The following is a 17,073-nucleotide window of genomic DNA, read 5'->3' on the forward strand; positions in this document are numbered from 1 at the left end:
GACAGCACCCCCTACCCTCCACCCCCTGCAAAAAAATCAAGCACGCACTTTTGAATGCTGCTTTCTAAAAATACACGGACACGTCTCAAAGACAGTCTGCACCATTGAGAGCATCAAAGCCTGGCATGAGTACCGTGGTTTAAGTTGGGTGATGATTAGCAGAAATTGTGCTATATTTGGGAAGGATGCTTCTAGATACAGGCTAGTAAACAGAAAGCAAAAGCCCCAGAGATCCATATGTTTTCTTCTTGCATGAGTTGCTTAGCCAGCGACCTTCTTGGTTGGATGGCCCAGTGTCTGGCACAGTAAGACACAGAAGTAATTTGCACTCTTGACATGTCTAGACCCCTCATGCCATTATGGGGAAGAGTTCACCGGAGATACTGGGACAGGTCCGACCATGTTAAACAGCTTTCAGGTACAGATTCCATGACTTCGTTTATCTACATTATAAAGACTTATCTCTAAAAAATCCAATCATCGTGAATCTGAGGGGCCAGCTTTCTTGACTTACAGAGCTCCGTAAGTAGGGAAGTGCCACATCTTTGGAAACCTTTTGGCACAATTAACCTTTCAGAAAAAGAGAGCGACTTTCAGAGCAGATGGAGTCAGACACTGACAGGTCTTCATGGCTCTGCATAAAGCGTGTTATAAAAGTCTGTGAAACTGGGTCCACTTGGATCTGGCTTAAGATAGAGATCCCATGGGGAGAGCCTGTCCTGGTGAGGCGATTTAGATCAGTCCATAGCGACCGCATGAGAACTTTGAATGTGCAGCTATATTAGAAGAAGGAACCAGCAAACATTTCTGAGCATTCCAGATGTGATATTTCTAAAACAGACAGCTTTAGGAAGAGAGAAAAATACAGGCAGACTTGGGTTTCAACCCTGCTTCTGCACTCGTCCAACTTTGTGACTTTGGAGAATTATTCAACCTCTCTGAGCTTCAATGTCCTTCCCTCTGAAATGGGACAGTGCTCCCCAGGCTGATCCAGGTGCCCTCCCCTCTGCCCAGGCTGCAGTTCTGCCTTCCCCATCTTTGCCCACGCAGTCCCTGCCTGCCCCTGCCCCCGTCCCTTCCCCCGCCCCCTTGTATCTGGCCACACCGACTCCCTCTTCCAGACTCACTTCGAGCCAAGTGAAGCCTTTTCTGACCACACCTTTACCTGCTGGAGCTGGCCATGCCCCGCTTTGCCCTCCCCCTCCCCCCACCTTGAGCTCTCCATCATCTGGCTGAGCCCTTGGGACACCTTGCATGTTCTTGGGCACAGAGCTTCCTGTCTTGGCTGCACAGTGAGTGCCCGAAGGCAGCATGCACCCACCCCTTCACTTATTGGGGGCCCTCTGAGCTCAGAGTGGTGATGCTAGGTCCGAGGGAACCAAGGCGGGCCTGCTCCCTGCCTCCGTTGAGTCTGCATCCTGGGAGGGTAGAGAGAGGTTAAACACCTGTGAGACATTATTTCTGTAATTCCACACTGCTCTCTGCTGCAAAGGGCCATGCAGCATGCTGGGAGAGCAGAGCTGGGGGCTGACCTGGACCGAGGGGTCAGGGCTGTTTCCCTGAGGACACAATGCTGGAATGTGGGCGTTGCCTCCGAGAGGAGACGGGAGAGTGCAGGCAGAGGGAGCATCCTTGAAGCAGGCACAGTGGGCACGCTGCTTAGATGGCGATGCTGCCAGCCGGCTAGTGGGCATCAGAGACACACGCTGCTCATGGGGTCTGTGTTCCTTGAGGGGCGGGCAGACAGTGAACAAAATATGTGTGTGTTGGATGGTGATAAATGCTCTAGAGGCCAAAAAAAAAAAAAAAAAAAAGCAGGGAAGAGGGTAGTGTTAGGGAATTGGGAGGGTGCGTTGTGAGTAGGGCGGTCAGGGGAGGCCCCTGAGAAGGCAACATCTGATTAAAGACCTGGGTCAGGTGGATGGCTGGGAACAGCGGAGGTTGGATCATGAATGCGTTTCAGAGTTGGAAGCAGCAGAATTTGCTAATGGATGTGGGTGGAAGAGTGAGAAGGGGAGTAGAGGATGGGGAAGCCAAAGGAGCCGTGGATGGGGTGCTGTGGGGGGCAGGGGGAGGGGAGGGCGGGCGTGGGGCGCCTCACTGATCCATTGTCCACAGTCACATCTTCTGTCCTGCTCTCCTTCCTGTTCACTTTCTTTTTTGCTCAAGTACATCTTTACTTGCTCTTTCAGGGGAGAGGAAGCCCGAGAGCTTCCCTACTTTGCCCTCGTCCTCAAAATATAGTTTGGCTGGGGATAGAATTCTAGGTCCAAGTTTTCTCTCCCTGACCCTTTCAAGCGGTTTCTCAGTTGCCTTCCAGCATCTCTCGGTGTTGATGAGGCATCTGCTAATTATCACATGCTTTCTCCAGGGCCCAGATCCCAGTGGGAAGAAAGGCAGGGGCTGAGCTGCTCATGCCAGTTCCTTTTTACCAGAATGCCGCTCTGAGACGATGGGTGAGGTACGAGTGAGTGAGGAGACAGGAACCAGCCGGGCTGTTCTGATAAGTCCCGAATGCTCCACACGCAGCTCGCCCAGGCAGGTCTCCTCTGCGTGGTCCCCACCGCCAGGTGGTCCTACAGTTGTCTTGGCTGGTCCTAGGGACTGGACTCCTCCTGCCTTGGCCTCCAGGTGTTTGTCCTCAGTGACTGTGGAAATTCTGTGCCCACGAGCAGCAGAGGCCAGTTCCAGTTTCTACGTCAGGTAGTGGGTGATGGCTTGGTTCTAACTGCCCATCTCACATGGGGGCCTCTTTTCCCTGTTCCTGAGAGAATACCGCCCACCACCTGCATCATACCATGCCTCGAATGCCATGGGTTTTTTCTCCATTTCTGTTTAATCCGATTTTCCTGTTGTGTTTGAATAAGGACAATGCATTTTATTTATTTTTTTATTTATTTATTTTACATCTTTATTGGAGTATAATTGCTTTACAATGGTGTGTTAGTTTCTGCTTTATAACAAAGTGAATCAGCTATACGTACACATATATCCCCATATCTCCTCCCTCTTGCCTCTCCCTCCCACCCTCCCTATCCCACCCCTCTAGGTGGTCACAAAGCACCGAGCTGATCTCCCTGTGCTATGTAGCTGCTTCCCACTAGCCATCTGTTTTACATTTGGTAGTGTATATATGTCCATGCCACTCTCTCACTTCGTCCCAGCTTACCCTTCCCCCTCCCCATGTCTTCAAGTCCATTCTCTACGTCTGCGTCTTTGTTCCTGTCCTGCCCCTAGGTTCTTCATGACTTTTTTTTTTAGATTCCATATATATGTGTTAGCATATGGTATTTGTTTTTCTCTTTCTGACTTACTTCACTCTGTATGACAGACTCTAGGTCCATCCACCTCACTACAAATAACTCAATTTCATTTCTTTTTATGGCTGAGTAATATTCCATTGTATATATGTGCCACATCTTCTTTATCCACTCATCTGTCGATGGACGCTTAGCTTGCTTCCATGTCCTGGCTATTGTAAATAGAGCTGCAATGAACATTGTGGTACATGACTCTTTTTGAATTGTGGTTTTCTTAGGGTATATGCCCAGGAGTGGGATTACTGGGTCATATGGTAGTTCTATTTTTAGTTTTTTAAGGCACCTCCATACTGTACTCCATAGTGGTTGTATCAATTTACATTCCCACCAACAGTGCAAGAGGGTTCCCTTTTCTCCACACCCTCTCCAACATTTATTGTTTGTAGACTTTTTTGATGATGGCCATTCTGACTGGTGCAAGGTGATACCTCATTGTAGTTTTGATTTGCAGTTCTCTAATGATTAGTGATGTTGAGCATCCTTTCATGTGTTTGTTGGCCATCTGTATATCTTCTTTGGAGGGACAGTGCATTTTAAAAAACTAGTTTCCACGTCTCTGCTGAAACTCCCCATCTGTTTATGCATGTTGTGTACCTTTTCTACTAGATCCATTAATGTATTAGCCACAGTTGTTTTAATGTTCCTGTCTGACAATCCCCACAGTGGGGTCATCTCTGAGTCTTGTCTGTTGATGGGTGTATCTCTTGGCAATGGGTCGGTTTTTCTTTTGTTTGTATGTCTCAAGATTTTTAAAAAATTGAATGCCAGACATCGTGTGAAGAAGAATAGTAGAGACAGTGGTATAAATGATATTTATGCCTGGAAATGGGTGCACCTCTTCTCTGTCAGGCTGTGAGTGTGGGAGCGTTGTTGGATCAGTCTGGTGGGTAATTGAGCTACATTTGAATTTTGTTGTTACTACTCTTCCCCAGCATCAGATCCCTCCAGCAGAAGATTGCCCAGGGCCCCCGGGCTTGAGTGGGTTTGCTATGCCTCCCCCTGTGGCTTTGCTTCCCAGTAGAGGAGGGTCTGGAGAAGCGGGCAGTGTTTCACGTCCATCCCCCACCAGTGGCTTCACATGGCCTCTTGGGAGCAGCGGCAAAGGCTGCAGAGGAGAGCTTGTGAGTGTGAGCGTTCCCTGTGCCCGTGACTCCCAGCTCTTCTAGACTGAGCGCCAGCCCAGCTTGGCCTTCAGGAATTTGCTAACATCTCGGCTGATTTCTTCCCACCCTCGCACTTCCTCCTGAGCCCCGCCAAGAGTGAGAGCTGGTGCGACGGCCTCTCCTTGGAGCCTCGGGGCTCCGTGGAGTTCAGTCCCCTCAGCTCCTGCAACCTCAACTGTCTCATGGGGTCCGGAAAAGTTCTGAGTTTGTAGGTATTTGGCTTTTTCTTGTTAGAATGGGAGTGGCGTTCGCTTGCCACTTCCCACATCACAAGCAGAAGCGGAACCCGAAGTGGTGAATTTTTAAGTAGTTAGAAGGTAGTTGTCTGCTACTCTGCGTTTCCAGGGGACCTTTCAGCAGGTGTGCATTCTGCCACGTGACATGGAAACTTGCTGACATGGAATGAACTTGCCTTTCAGTTCCTTCACAAACCACAGGAATTTTACCCGGGTTTCACGTCCAGCTCACAGGCCCGTAAGTTTCCAGAGTCCACTTTTGTGGTACCCATTTCCAGTCTTCTGATGCCCCTCCTGTCCCCACAGCCCACACCAGCCGCCAGGCTGCGTCAGTGTCCTGGGCTGTAACCCGTCAGGACTGAAGAGCCACACGTGAGCCTCCACTGCCCCACCCACCCAGGGCCACCCTAGCAATGTGTATTCTGCCCGTTGAAGCCCCTTTAGTTAAAACAGGATAAGAGTAGGCTTTGCGCGGTCCTGCCTTGACCTCGCTTGCCTCGCAGGCTTTCATTAGGAAGGTGGTGGGCCCCTGCCTCACCTGCCTGGGAGTGAGCCCCTCTCGTTGTCCTTGGCCGTTCTGTAGGCGTCCTCATGTCCATGCTTCAGCTCTTCACTGCCTCCTGAAGCATTCGTGCCCATCCTTTGTATCTGTCCTCAATCACATGACCTTCCTCCCGCTTGCCTCCCAAGTCTTGCTAAGGTACGAGAGCATGAGAGCCCACCGGCAGCCCACCCTCCTTTAAGCCTCATCTCTGTTCCTTAAAGCCCTTCCTGAGAGGTGTGATCGGAACACAGTTTAGCCCTTCCCTCCATCCTTCTTCATTTCTAAAGGGTCTTCCCATTGTCTGATCGGTCTTATCATGTGATACGGATCTTCAACCTTTAAAAAAAAAACATGTATTGAGCACCTACTGTGTGCTAGCACCTTTGCAAGATGGTTGGCATTTAAAGATGAACCTCAGAGGATCCTTCGGGGAGTCTCTCAGCCAGGCTAGGTGTCACCTCCTGGGTGGTTTCATCAGGATGCCAGAAGGGAGAGAAGAGGCTCCGGTCTGCCCAGTGGTTCTGGAGAACTTCCCTGGAGGAGACCGGTGTGGGAGTTACTGCCCTTGGTGATGATGCTGAGGTCTGTCTGAGCCCATGTGGTCACTTTCTCAGGGACCCTCACTTCCACTCCACCCAGTAGTTTTCCCTCATTGATCAAAATTAAAACAACATAAAACTACAGGTGTGATAAATGACACTGAACTATACACACACACGTGAAGTTGTTATGTAAGATGTAACCTTGGAGGGAAGTTGGGTGGAGGGTCCCTGAGGACCTCTCTGTATCATTCTTGCAACTTCCTGCAAATCTATAATGATTTTGAAATAAAAAGCTAAAACACATCAAGAATATTGTCCCAAACTAAACCGTTTTCCCTTCTCAGGGCCTGGAATATTCTCCCTCTCTTCCTCACCCCTCAGTACTTCATTTCCAGAATTTCAAGTAGAGCCGGACATGGTCCCTTTTAATATGCTTCTGGAAAACCCCAGTGGAGCCCACAAGCCAAGCGGGTTTCTGACCAAGTTCAGGCACAGGGTAGGAACATCCCTCCCACAGCCTCAGGGGTGGAGAGGCAGCTGCACTGGGCCTCGGGGGCTGGGAAAAAGCAAACTGGAAGTAAATTACCATCTTCTCGGCCCCCTGAAGCCCTCGAGTCATCAAGGGCGGCTCACTTGGCATTGAGTCATTTTGCAACATCCGTGCTGGGCCGTGTGTGGCCCTGACCCAGCCTGTGACATCAGACGGCACCGACACAAAACCGTAAACTTCCGCTGTTCTCCAGATGCCTCCCTTTTCATCTTGTGAGAAGACATTGTTTGCCCTGAGGGTGAGAAAAATTGCGGTGGCTGAGGGCTGCAGCACCTGTGCGTTGTTTGCAGGACTCAGTGGGCCTTCCAGGAGCAGGAAGGAGCCTGGCTGGGCTCCTGGGGAACGAGGTGGGCTGGGGCTTGATTTGCATTTTCTCCTAAAACATTCTTCTGTCCTGCAGCTCAGTTTCTGTGACTAATCACAAGACATAATGGCCTTAAAGTGCTCGCTAAGGGCCCAATTCAATTAAAAAATGTCCTGCAGAAGCCATGGATAATCCTCCCATGTCTGCTTTCCCAAGAAGCCGCAGCCGGATGGGTGTTTTTCTTTTTTCAATTTTTTATTTGACGTGGGCCCTGGACCACTGCGGAGGAGAGCGCCTCTTCGCTGGCTTCTTCCCCGCTTCTGAGGGTTTGCCTCTAACCCTGGATGGTGACCTCTGCTTCTTTGCCAGTTTGACAGGCTCTGGGACGAGATGCCTGTCGACGCCAAGGGAAGGTTGCAGTACCTGGACTTCCTGAGCAGCTTCAGCTCGGAGAAGGCGGCCCCGCCGCCGGCCCCGGGAGATTCGGCCAAGGCCCAGAGAGGGAGCAGCGTCCCCGAGGTCTCAGAGAGAAGCAGGTCTGCAGGGTCATCGTCCACTCGAGACCTGAAAGCAGGGTCCAAACCGCGGAGTCACCCCTGCGTGAGTTCCCGTCTCGCAGCGTCGCACTGGGTCCACGTCCCGCTGGGGCTGGGGTCCTAGTGTCCCCACAGGGTGTGGGTGACCGAGAAGGTGGCCAGGGTGAGCCTGGGGCGGGGTCTTGGAGAAGAGCCACTGGTGGGTCCTCTCAGTCCCCTGCCTGGGAGGGGAGGTAGCTGTGGGCACGGGGTGGGTGGGAGGGAAGAGTAAAGAGGATTCAGAGCAGGAAGGGACCTTGGGGGCAGGGGCGGCATGTCAGCCACAGGGAAGGCATCATCTCAGACGAACGCAGATGCCCCGGGGTGGACAGCCCCGCCGTGGGCCACAGGACCCGCAAGGTAAGTGTTGTTACAGGCGTTTTACAGTTGAAGACACGAGGCTCTAAGCAGGGTCCTCGTGAGCTCAGGTCGCTTGTTAGACACAGAGAGAGCTGATTTCAAACCCAGGCGTGTCTGACCGCGTGGCCCTGGACCTGGGCCAAGCCGCCCCGGCCTGGGATTGGGAGAGGGGCTCAGCCTCGCCGAGGCTCCCCTTCCTCTGCAAGAAGCTTGACGGTGTCTCCGGGGGAGGGTTGTTGAGGGGATGCCAGCGGGCACAGGAACACACCCACCGCCGAGCTTCGTGCGCAGTGAGCACTCATTCATTCCTCGGGACTTCAGTCAACATGTGTTTATCAGCACGCCTACTACGTGCAGAGAATGAACACAGGTCCCTGCCCTTGTGGAGTTTACGATCTTGGGGGTGATGGGCAAGAGCAGTGAACATGTAAGGAAAGTATTTAGTGAGTTAAAGGTGGTGTGTGGAGCAGAATGAAGGGGGGTCAGGAGCACCCCGAAGGCGTCCACACCTCAGTCCCCGGAACCTGTCATGTGTACCTTACATGGCGAGGGGGAATCAAGGTTGCAGAGGGAGTTAATGTTGTTAATCGGCTGACTGCAAGACAAGATTGTCCCGGAGTGTCCGGGGGGCCCGAGGTAATCACACGGGCCGGTCACTGGGGACACAGAGGCAGAAGGGTCACACTGGAGAGATGCAGTCTGGGGGAGACCCACCCGGCATTGCAGCTTTGAAGGTGAGGGACGGGGCCATGGGTCAAGGAATGTGGAGGCCTCCAGAAGCCAGAAAGGGCCAGCTATATATTTGTTTCCCAAACTGTTTCTGTTAAAATGGTAACATTACCATTTTTGTTTTGTTTTTCATTTTATTTCTGAAAAAATGCTGCCTGTGAAATTGCGCACCTGAGTCCTATCTGTGAGTTTCTCTTAATACTTCCATGTGGAATCTCAGGTTACAAGACAGGTTTCTATCTTGCTAGACCCCCGCGAGCACGACCTCGCCGCTGCAGAACTGCGAGCCCATCGAGAACAAGCTGCGGAAGAAGATCCAGGGCTGCTGGCGTGAGTTCCTGCGAGAGTGCCAGGAGCGGGACGCCAACAAGGAGGGCGAGATCCCCGCCACCGAGCTCCAGGGTGCGTCCCGTTCCCTTTCCCCCCCAGAGATACAGGGTCACCTCCCAGCACAGGTCCACTCCTCATGGTGGCGGCAGGGGAGTGACACAACAGGGGCCCTGTGGGGAGCACCTCAATAAACCCCAGTATGGGGGACAAGGACTCCTAACGCCTCAGCCCCTACCCGGCAGGTCCACACCTTCTTGATCAAGTCAGCACGCTAAACCGCAGGCTGGGCTCTGGTCTCTGGGCAGGTTGTAAATGGTGACAGACTTGGAGAGCTGAGGGAGGTGGGACATGGGCGGGGCGCAGGGGACAGTTGGGGACCCAGCTCTGCCCTGTTGATTCGATTTTCGCCGTGTATCACTTGGGTAGTCTTCAGAGAAGACCGGTTAGATGTACACTCCCACTAATTGTGGCATACTGTTTATGCAACCTTTCACATTACAGGGAAACCTGACCAGGTCACTCCTCTGCTTAAAAGCCCCCTCAGCCCATCCCCCACCCCCACCTTCTTTAATATATGGACCCCTTTTAAAGGAAAGCGTTTTTCCTGAGAACCTCCTATGTCAACATAAACTACTTTCATGGTGTAAACTCTTTAAGTGAACAGCTCCTACCCCGCCCCCCCCACCAAAAAAAAACACTTATGAGTTAAATGTAAAAATTTGAAATCAGTTATAATTCAACGATGTGACATTGATTTGATGTGACATGTTTTGCTGAAACGAAACACCAATGTGGGTTTTAATGCACGTTTGCGTCCCACTTGTTTTTTAGTTAATTCTTTTGATTTTGAGCATGATGAACCCTAACTTGCGGTTCTTCATCATCATCACCATCATCACTGTTTTTCTTTTTAACTGTGAACCCCCGTAAGCACCCCATCCACGGCTCTGACAGTGCATCCAAACTTCAGTGCTCTGAAAAAAAAAAACACTGATTAATTTTCAGAAGTCATCCTGTATTTTCTGTACGTGTTGGATGGCCTTCTGCAAGTTGGAACCTCCAAGGCATCTAGTGGCCATTCCCTTGGGTCCCCCCGCCCATGTCCTGGGTGCACCGTGCCCTCCTACCACTTTCCTCTGTGCAAAGGCAAAGAAACCTGTTTGCACAAGTGCAGCAGCGTCTTCTGGGCTGCGCTGGTTTGAAGACATCATGTCTATAAATTCCACATCCACTGGTTTTCCTCACTAACCTCAACGGTTAATGTAGCACAGTGTCCCACTCCCAGAAACTTTGTTGCCTTTGTGATGTCCAACGGAAGTCTCAGCTTATTCAGCTAAAACTAAAATCCTTATCCTACCTCTCTTCCAATTATGAGTTGTGACTCCAAAAGAAGCTTCGGCTGTATACCTAGTAAAAGACAGAGCACAAGTATTAGTGCAAAGTAAGGGGGTGTTGACATCCTGACATTGCCACCTCAGGGCAGCCAGGAGGACTCCCCAGTGTGGTATCGACGTGACCCTAGTCAGAAAGCCAGACACAAACCCTCAAATCGCATGACGGTTGTCTCTTCCAGGAGGTCTGTGTATTCCAGAATACCCATTTTAGATCATTAAAATGAAAACTCAAAATGCATAAATTGGTGTAGCCTGGAAGACCCTTGAGAGCCTATCTCAGAAGCACAGTTGGAAAATGCTTGCTCGGGGGCCAAGTCTGAACCCCTGACCCCCCGTCGGGCCCCTGCCAGACTCAACCCCAGCATGTGGAACCTTCCCTTCTCCCCTCCTGCCCGGCTCTGCCCCGACTCCCGTCTGCTGGGACCATCCCTCTGCCTTCTCCCCGCCTGCATTCGTAAGCCCCATGGTGTCGTGTCCGTACTGCTGTGACCACGGCGACGGTGACCGTGCAAAGCCGGGCCGGCAGGCAAAGCCAGGACTGAGGGGGCCCAGCAGGACGCGGGTCCCCTCCCTCCTTGCCGCACTTACCTCGTCGCGTGCCTGTGTGTTTCCGTATCTGTCCAGCCACAAACCATGAGCCTGTGAAGCAAGCACAGGGCGTCTCAGCCAGTGATGAGTGAGTGAATGAAGCCGTGATCAAACAAGGGAGTGAACCGACCGCCACCAACTGAACGGACATGTTTGCCTTTAGCTCTCGTGGAGAAATTCAACCTGGACGTAAACAGAGACGAGTGCCGGCAGCTCATGGTCAAGTACGACTTAAAGAACAACGGGAGGTTTGCTTATTGCAACTTCATTCAGAGCTGCGTCCTCCTGTTAAAAGCAAAGGAAACCTCGCTGATGCAGAGAATGAAAATCCAGAACGTGAATACAATGGTACGTGAATCGTCCAGAGGAAAGGGGTGGGGCTGGGGCTGAACGGGCTTCTTTCATTTTTCTCAGTTCGGCCTAAATCCCATTGTCTCACTTCATACACACGGTGGCCCCATCAGGGCCTGGAGACCCCAGACTGGGAACCAGCAGCCTGGATCCCAGGTTCTCAAGCTGGCCGGGTGGCACATGCCCGTGGGCACCTCTGTGCGGCGAGTGTTGGGCAGACTGTCGGCGGCTCACACGGCCACCAGGAGCGGGGGGTCTCGGTCAGTTCACTGGAGAGGCAAGTGGGGTGGGACCACAGCAAAGGGAAGCACCTGTAACTTACACGTAACCGCCGGTTCACTCATCAGCTGTCTGAGACGGGCTGACCTGGCTCCTGGTATGGGCGGCCAGTCGGAGACCCTTTCTCTTTCTTGCGTAAACTACACCTGTGATGCATTGCCTACAGTTCTCTTCTTGTTTCCTTGAAGAGGAATGAGACCCTAAAGATGCTTAAATGGCAACTGGAGGGCCTGTGCCCTAGATTTTTACCTTTTTTCTTAATCGTTTGTAATTTTGTGATTCTCACCCACACCCACTTCAACCACGCTGTTCACGGACTCACCTTTCTCGAGTCTTTCCACACCATGAAGTAGAAAAAGGCTTTTTCACACTCATATTCCATCATCGATAACGCTGAATTCAGTTACATTGAATTAAACAAGTACAACCGGCCTTGTCGACCTGGGAGCAAACACAGCTGATGCCAGCTGCCGTAGGACCCAGCTACGGGGACCAGAGGTGTGGGGCAGACCTGAGAGCACAGCTGGTGGCTTAAGACTGCTGGCGGCTTAGCCCAGCAAACAGTGGATTCCATAGCAGGAACTTTCCATGCAGCCGAATTTGTCATGTTGTGCTACATCGGGCCCCATCTTAGCATCGTTTCTAGTTCAGCCAAGCAAGGGGTGGCATCAAAGGCTTAGGCCAAGTTAAGGGAGTAAAACTGAACCTTAAGACAGTTCTTTCTCCAGTGCAGCTCTTCTGTGAGTGGAGAAAACACTGTCCTTGGTGGGTCGTCAGGGGACACAGGGACATAGCTGGAGAACCATGGAGACCGCACAGCCTTCAAGGCCCCCGCCAGCTCTGGCCCTCCTCCACCTCTCCCGGCCTCAGCTCCCCCTTCTGTAAATGAGGGGAGGTGTGCTGAGCCCCTGGGCAGATGTCCCAGCTCGCCTCTGTGTGCTGCGGCCTTGCCCCCCAGCTCCGGTCTTTCACCCAGACGTGACCACAGCCTCCGCTCTGTGGCTTAGGCTAGTCCTGTCTTCCATCCTGGGCATGACTGACAAGGTGGTGAGACTCCCTGGGAGCCTTTCCCAGGAGAGAGTGTGGCCAGGGCCTGCCCCTGCCCCTGCCTGGTCCCTGTGCCAGTCCCCATCCCCTCTGCAGGCTGTACAGGCCCCACCATGCCAACTGTCTGCCAGCAGAGTAGCTAAAAGGGCCATTGCCTTTTCTAGTGCTTTGGGGGCTTTCCACAACTTTGACAGCAGAGACACCCTCTGTGGAAGTGAGCTGGGGCTTTGCTTTTGAGGGCTCTTCTAGAGGTGGAGGACTTCTGGATGGGTTGGTGTACAGGGCTGGGATGGGAAACCCTTTCTCAGGCCAAGCTTGGGTATGGGAAGGGCTAGGGCGCATACAATCCCTTCCTCTTCCCGTGCATGCTGACCAGCTGATTGGATAAATTGGCAGCTAACGAAGCTATAGGGTATCTGTTTTCTGTCATAGGTGCTAAATGATATAAAAATTGAAAGCAATTTAACTTGCTGCTAATTTGTTTCATGTAGTGCCATGTTAAAAATTAAACTTTCCCAGAATGTGTTACACATTACTGCCTACAGTCCACCTCTGTGATATTCAGACGTGCTTTGGGGCTAAAACGTGCTAAAATATCTTATTTTCAATCTAATAAATAGCATCTAAATGAAATAATCATAGTGTAGTATACTGTCTAATTACTAGATATAATTACAACCTTGTGATTTTTTTTCAAAAAACTCTGTTCATTACAAGAACGTACTAGAAGACCCTAGCTGAATCTCTTTTTTTCCCTCAGACTATTTTGAAATTGGCCGGTTATCTGCCTGGCTCTCCCCTCAAGTACATGGGGAGGGGCTCCCTGGGAGGCAGCCTGGCAGGTGTTGGTGTCAAGCGGAGCCTCCCTGAGCCTCCATTTCCCAATCCAGGAAATGGGGATGAGGAGACCTACCTTCCTCCCAGGGTGGGGGAGGAGGGGAAGGAGGCGCAAAGGAGATGCTGTTTGTGATCAGTCTGCACATGGACTTGTAATGCCAGGATGAGCAGCAGGGATGGGGCACTTGCCGACTCCACTCTAGCTGGGAGGGTGGGGTGGGGAGTGAGCAGGGGGCCAAGACAGGAGCAAGGCCCAGGACAGGAGCTGGCAGCCCTCCTCCCTCCCCTCCGGGCCATGGCCTGTCCGCTCCATCCTTCCCATCCGAAACCTCCTTTCTTACCTCCTCTTGGTTTTCGGTTCTTTTCCCAGAAAGAAGGCGGTGCTGAGACTTCTTCCTTTTACTCCGCTCTGCTGCGGATTCAACCCCAAATTGTGCACTGCTGGAGGCCGATGCGGCGCACACTCAAGGCCTACGACGAGGGAAGGACAGGGCTTTTAAGTGTGGCTGATTTCAGGAAGGTGAGCACAGCTCTTGGGTGGCTGTGACCTCTGACCAGGAAGCAGTGGCCAAATGCCAGTGGCCAGAAAACCTCCAGAAAGGATCCGCCAACCCCCAGCGGAAGGCCCAGGTGTGGGCAGCTGTCCCAGACCGCACTTCCTCGGTTCCCCCAGGTGGTCAAGGACCGAGTGCACCTGTCCCTGTGCTGCAGACCCCAGGCTCTCCTCCCTGAGGGTTTCTAGAACCCTGCAGGGACGTCCTGGTGCCAACACCTGAGTGCCGCTGCCCTTGGGGCAGCACTACAGCTGCGGTGTCTCCTCGGAGCCCTGGCTGCACTCCACCCCGCACCAGGCCAGGCCTCCTCCCCAGCCCCCGTCCCAGGTCTTTATGGGGGGAGCCGGCAAGGTCACAGAGCAGAATGACAGCATCGGGGGGCCAAGGCGGGGACCCAGGTGTCCGACTCAGGGCCCACAGACCCCAGCCCTGCCTCACAGGGGTCGGCCCTCCCCTCTCCCGCAGCTGCCCTCACGGGGAGGGGCTGCCCACCGCGCACCACTCGGTTTGGCAAGCAGCTCTCCCGACAGAGCCTGAGCCTTGGTGCTTTCCCTGCCCCGCGAGAAAGTCCAGCATCCACGGAGGACGGTGGTCTGGAGGGAGCGCCTGGCCCACCGCAGCCGCCCCTCTAGAGCAGAGCCTCTTTGCTTGACTTTAGCCTGCAGAACCTTGGGAGTGCTTCTCCCAGAGGAAAGAAGCGGGCCACCCTCAAGGGTGACTTAAAACTCCCACGTTCAGAATAACGTAGAATCCTTCGATTGGCAGTTTCTTGACCCCCCTCTCCTCTTCTCTCTGCAACCCCACCCCGGCCACTGAGGTTCAGAAAATCATTGAGGTCTAGAACATTAGATTAAAAATCAAATATTACAGCCAAGAAGAAAACTCACTCAAGACATCAAAGAGAGAAGGGGTTATGACCTCAAAATGCACTTACAAAAAAATGTGTTCCTTAGATTTATCTATGCTTCAACAGCTAAAAAAAAGTTTTTTAAGTAAAAAAGCTTTTCTTAAATAATAATTCAGGAAGATGAACCGCAGTTGGAGGGCCTGGCAGGGCTGCATTCTCAGGGGCCTCGTGCAAGGCGCTGGAGGGCGAGGGGCCCCCTAGAGCCCCAGTGCCATGCACGGTGGGCGGGGGCCAGGCCTGTCGCTGGGCGGGGGCCTCCATGCCCCACAGTGGCAGCCAGCTCACAGCGTTTGTCTTTACTTTGGGGGCAAGTAAAATTCTCAGCCAGAGAAGGGAAGGAAGCGGGTGAGCTTCTGTTAGTCTCCTCCTCTTCAGGTAATTTCCCAGGAATTCAGGGTGGCTGACAGCAGGGAGAGGGCAATAGAAATGGAGACGTTGCCCTCAGCAGAGCCAGAGCCTGAGACCAGATGGGTGCTGGGACCCTCTGGACACCCAGGCTCAGTCGCCTTTTGTGCTCTCAGCCCATCAGCCCCACGGTCCCGGGCCAGTCCTGCCGGCCCCAGAGGAACGTCGGGCTCTTCTAGCCCCACTTTCTAGCCCCCTCTGAGAAACAAATTATAACACAAAACATAGATGGGAAATGTATAACCTAATGTTTATATTTATCTAATAGGGTATCTATCTATTAAAATTTGTCTGTTGCACATAACAGAGGTGAAAAAAAAAAAACAGCACCTTAAATATGGTAGAAGTTTATTTCTCTCTCACATAAAAGAATCCCAGAGGTAGGAAGTCCAGAGCTGGCGTGGTGGCCGGACAGTCATCGGGGACATCTGTATTTTTTTCTGCCATCCTCAACACCTGACTTCCTGCCTCAAGGTCGCCTCATGGTCCAAGATGGCTGCTAAAGCCCCAGCATCACTTTCACATTGCAGGCAGCAGAAAAGAGAGAAAGAGGGCATGCCCTTCTTCTTTAGAGACTTCCCAGAAGTCCCGCATAACATTCTCACTTAGTTTTAACTGGCCAGAACATACCTAGCTATAAGAGAAGCTAAGAAATGTCGCCTCTTTTAGGTGGACTCCCAGCAGCCTGGAAGAAAATCAGGGTTCTGATTACAGAAGGGGAAAGGGCAATCGGTATTGGTTGGGCAATAGCAGGCTCTGCCACAGGCTATATTACTGTTGGGTCATAACGACTCCCTGCACCCTGCACCTGTGGGCCTGTCCTCCTCCCCAGGTGGGCCGCACCCCGAGGCCCCACCCTAGCTAAGGCCCTGTGGCCAGGTCTCTCCTCCAGTCCCCTCCTCTCCATCCATCCTCCTCGTCCTCCACGTTGACCAGCCTCACTACCCTTCGGGGAGGCGATTCTGGGAGGGCCGGGTAGGGGTAGGGAACCCCAGCAGCTCCCATCTGAAGGGAAGTCCAGGAGTCTTCCTGTCCCGCACCTGTGTTGCTGGACGGGGCTGCCCTGTTGGCGGGAGGCGGGAAGCAGAGAAGAGGGGTGGGGAGAAGGGAAGTGGGAGAGAGAGCTGCTGGGGGCAACTCTGGAAGTGGGCGGTCCAGGCTCGGGGCAGGAGGAGAGGTGGGCGCACGCCTCCTTGAGTGGCTCCGAGACCAGCGGGGGCTCCCCGTCTCTCCTGCAGGTCCTGAGGCAGTACGGCATCAACCTCTCCGAGGAGGAGTTCTTCCACATCCTGGAGTATTATGACAAGACGCTGTCTTCAAAAATCTCCTACAACGACTTCCTCCGGGCCTTCCTTCAGTAGGGGGCCAGCTCTGCGAGCCCAGCGTGGACAGATGGGGACTGCAGGGCCTGTCCCCGAGACTAGTAAAATCTATCATCGGGGTGTCTCACGAACTTCCAGAGCATCCCCAAAACAGAGCACACACCCATGCCCAGCCTGCGTCTTTCCGAGGTCATCCCAGGCCCAGCGCTGGGCTCTAGCATCAGCAGCGGCCTTCCAGAGGGCCTCAGGGCTGCCCCGCTGAGCCTCGGGACCCTCGTTAGTTTGAGCAAATTAAAATGTTAGTCTTTGCAAGAATGAGGCTTGAGACTTTAAAAGAACCACCAACAATAAATTCAAAACTCAGAATTTCTGAAGGTTTTATTCATAAGAGCTTGCTGGGTGCCTCAGGGACGCCACAGCACTTCCTCAACCTGGGTCACATCTGTGCCCCTGCTGGGCTTGTCCACAGGGCCACCTCTCTGCCCCTGGGGACACAGGCACTAGCCTGATGTCACGGAGGAGCGGCCGACATCTAAGTCAGGCCCCATGTGTTCTTTGGGGGCTCAGCCTTTCCAGGGCCTGGCTAAGCTGACAGCTGATTGGAGCCACCCACCAGCGCCCATTTCGGGATAGACTTGCTTGGACACGACAGGGTGTGACAAACTAAGAGAAGTTTTAAGTCGCTGCAGTCCTTTCCACCCATCATGAAGAAGATGGAAGGGAGACAGTTTGCTGC

The 17,073-nt window shown here is 52.8% G+C and overlaps 1 protein-coding gene across 1 annotated transcript in view; it reads left to right on the forward strand.

The window, feature by feature from the left end:
* The window catches only part of EFCAB6 (EF-hand calcium binding domain 6), a 242,863-nt gene extending 226,487 nt beyond the window's left edge, over positions 1–16,376 (forward strand). The window contains 5 exon segments of the mRNA XM_060113119.1: positions 7,029–7,259; positions 8,572–8,725; positions 10,799–10,983; positions 13,520–13,669; positions 16,254–16,376. Coding sequence (XP_059969102.1) covers positions 7,029–7,259; positions 8,572–8,725; positions 10,799–10,983; positions 13,520–13,669; positions 16,254–16,376 — 843 coding nt within the window.
* Positions 16,377–17,073: the final 697 nt, after the last annotated feature.

This window comes from Mesoplodon densirostris, chromosome 11 (genome assembly GCF_025265405.1).
Source record: "Mesoplodon densirostris isolate mMesDen1 chromosome 11, mMesDen1 primary haplotype, whole genome shotgun sequence".
NCBI lineage: Eukaryota > Metazoa > Chordata > Mammalia > Artiodactyla > Ziphiidae > Mesoplodon > Mesoplodon densirostris.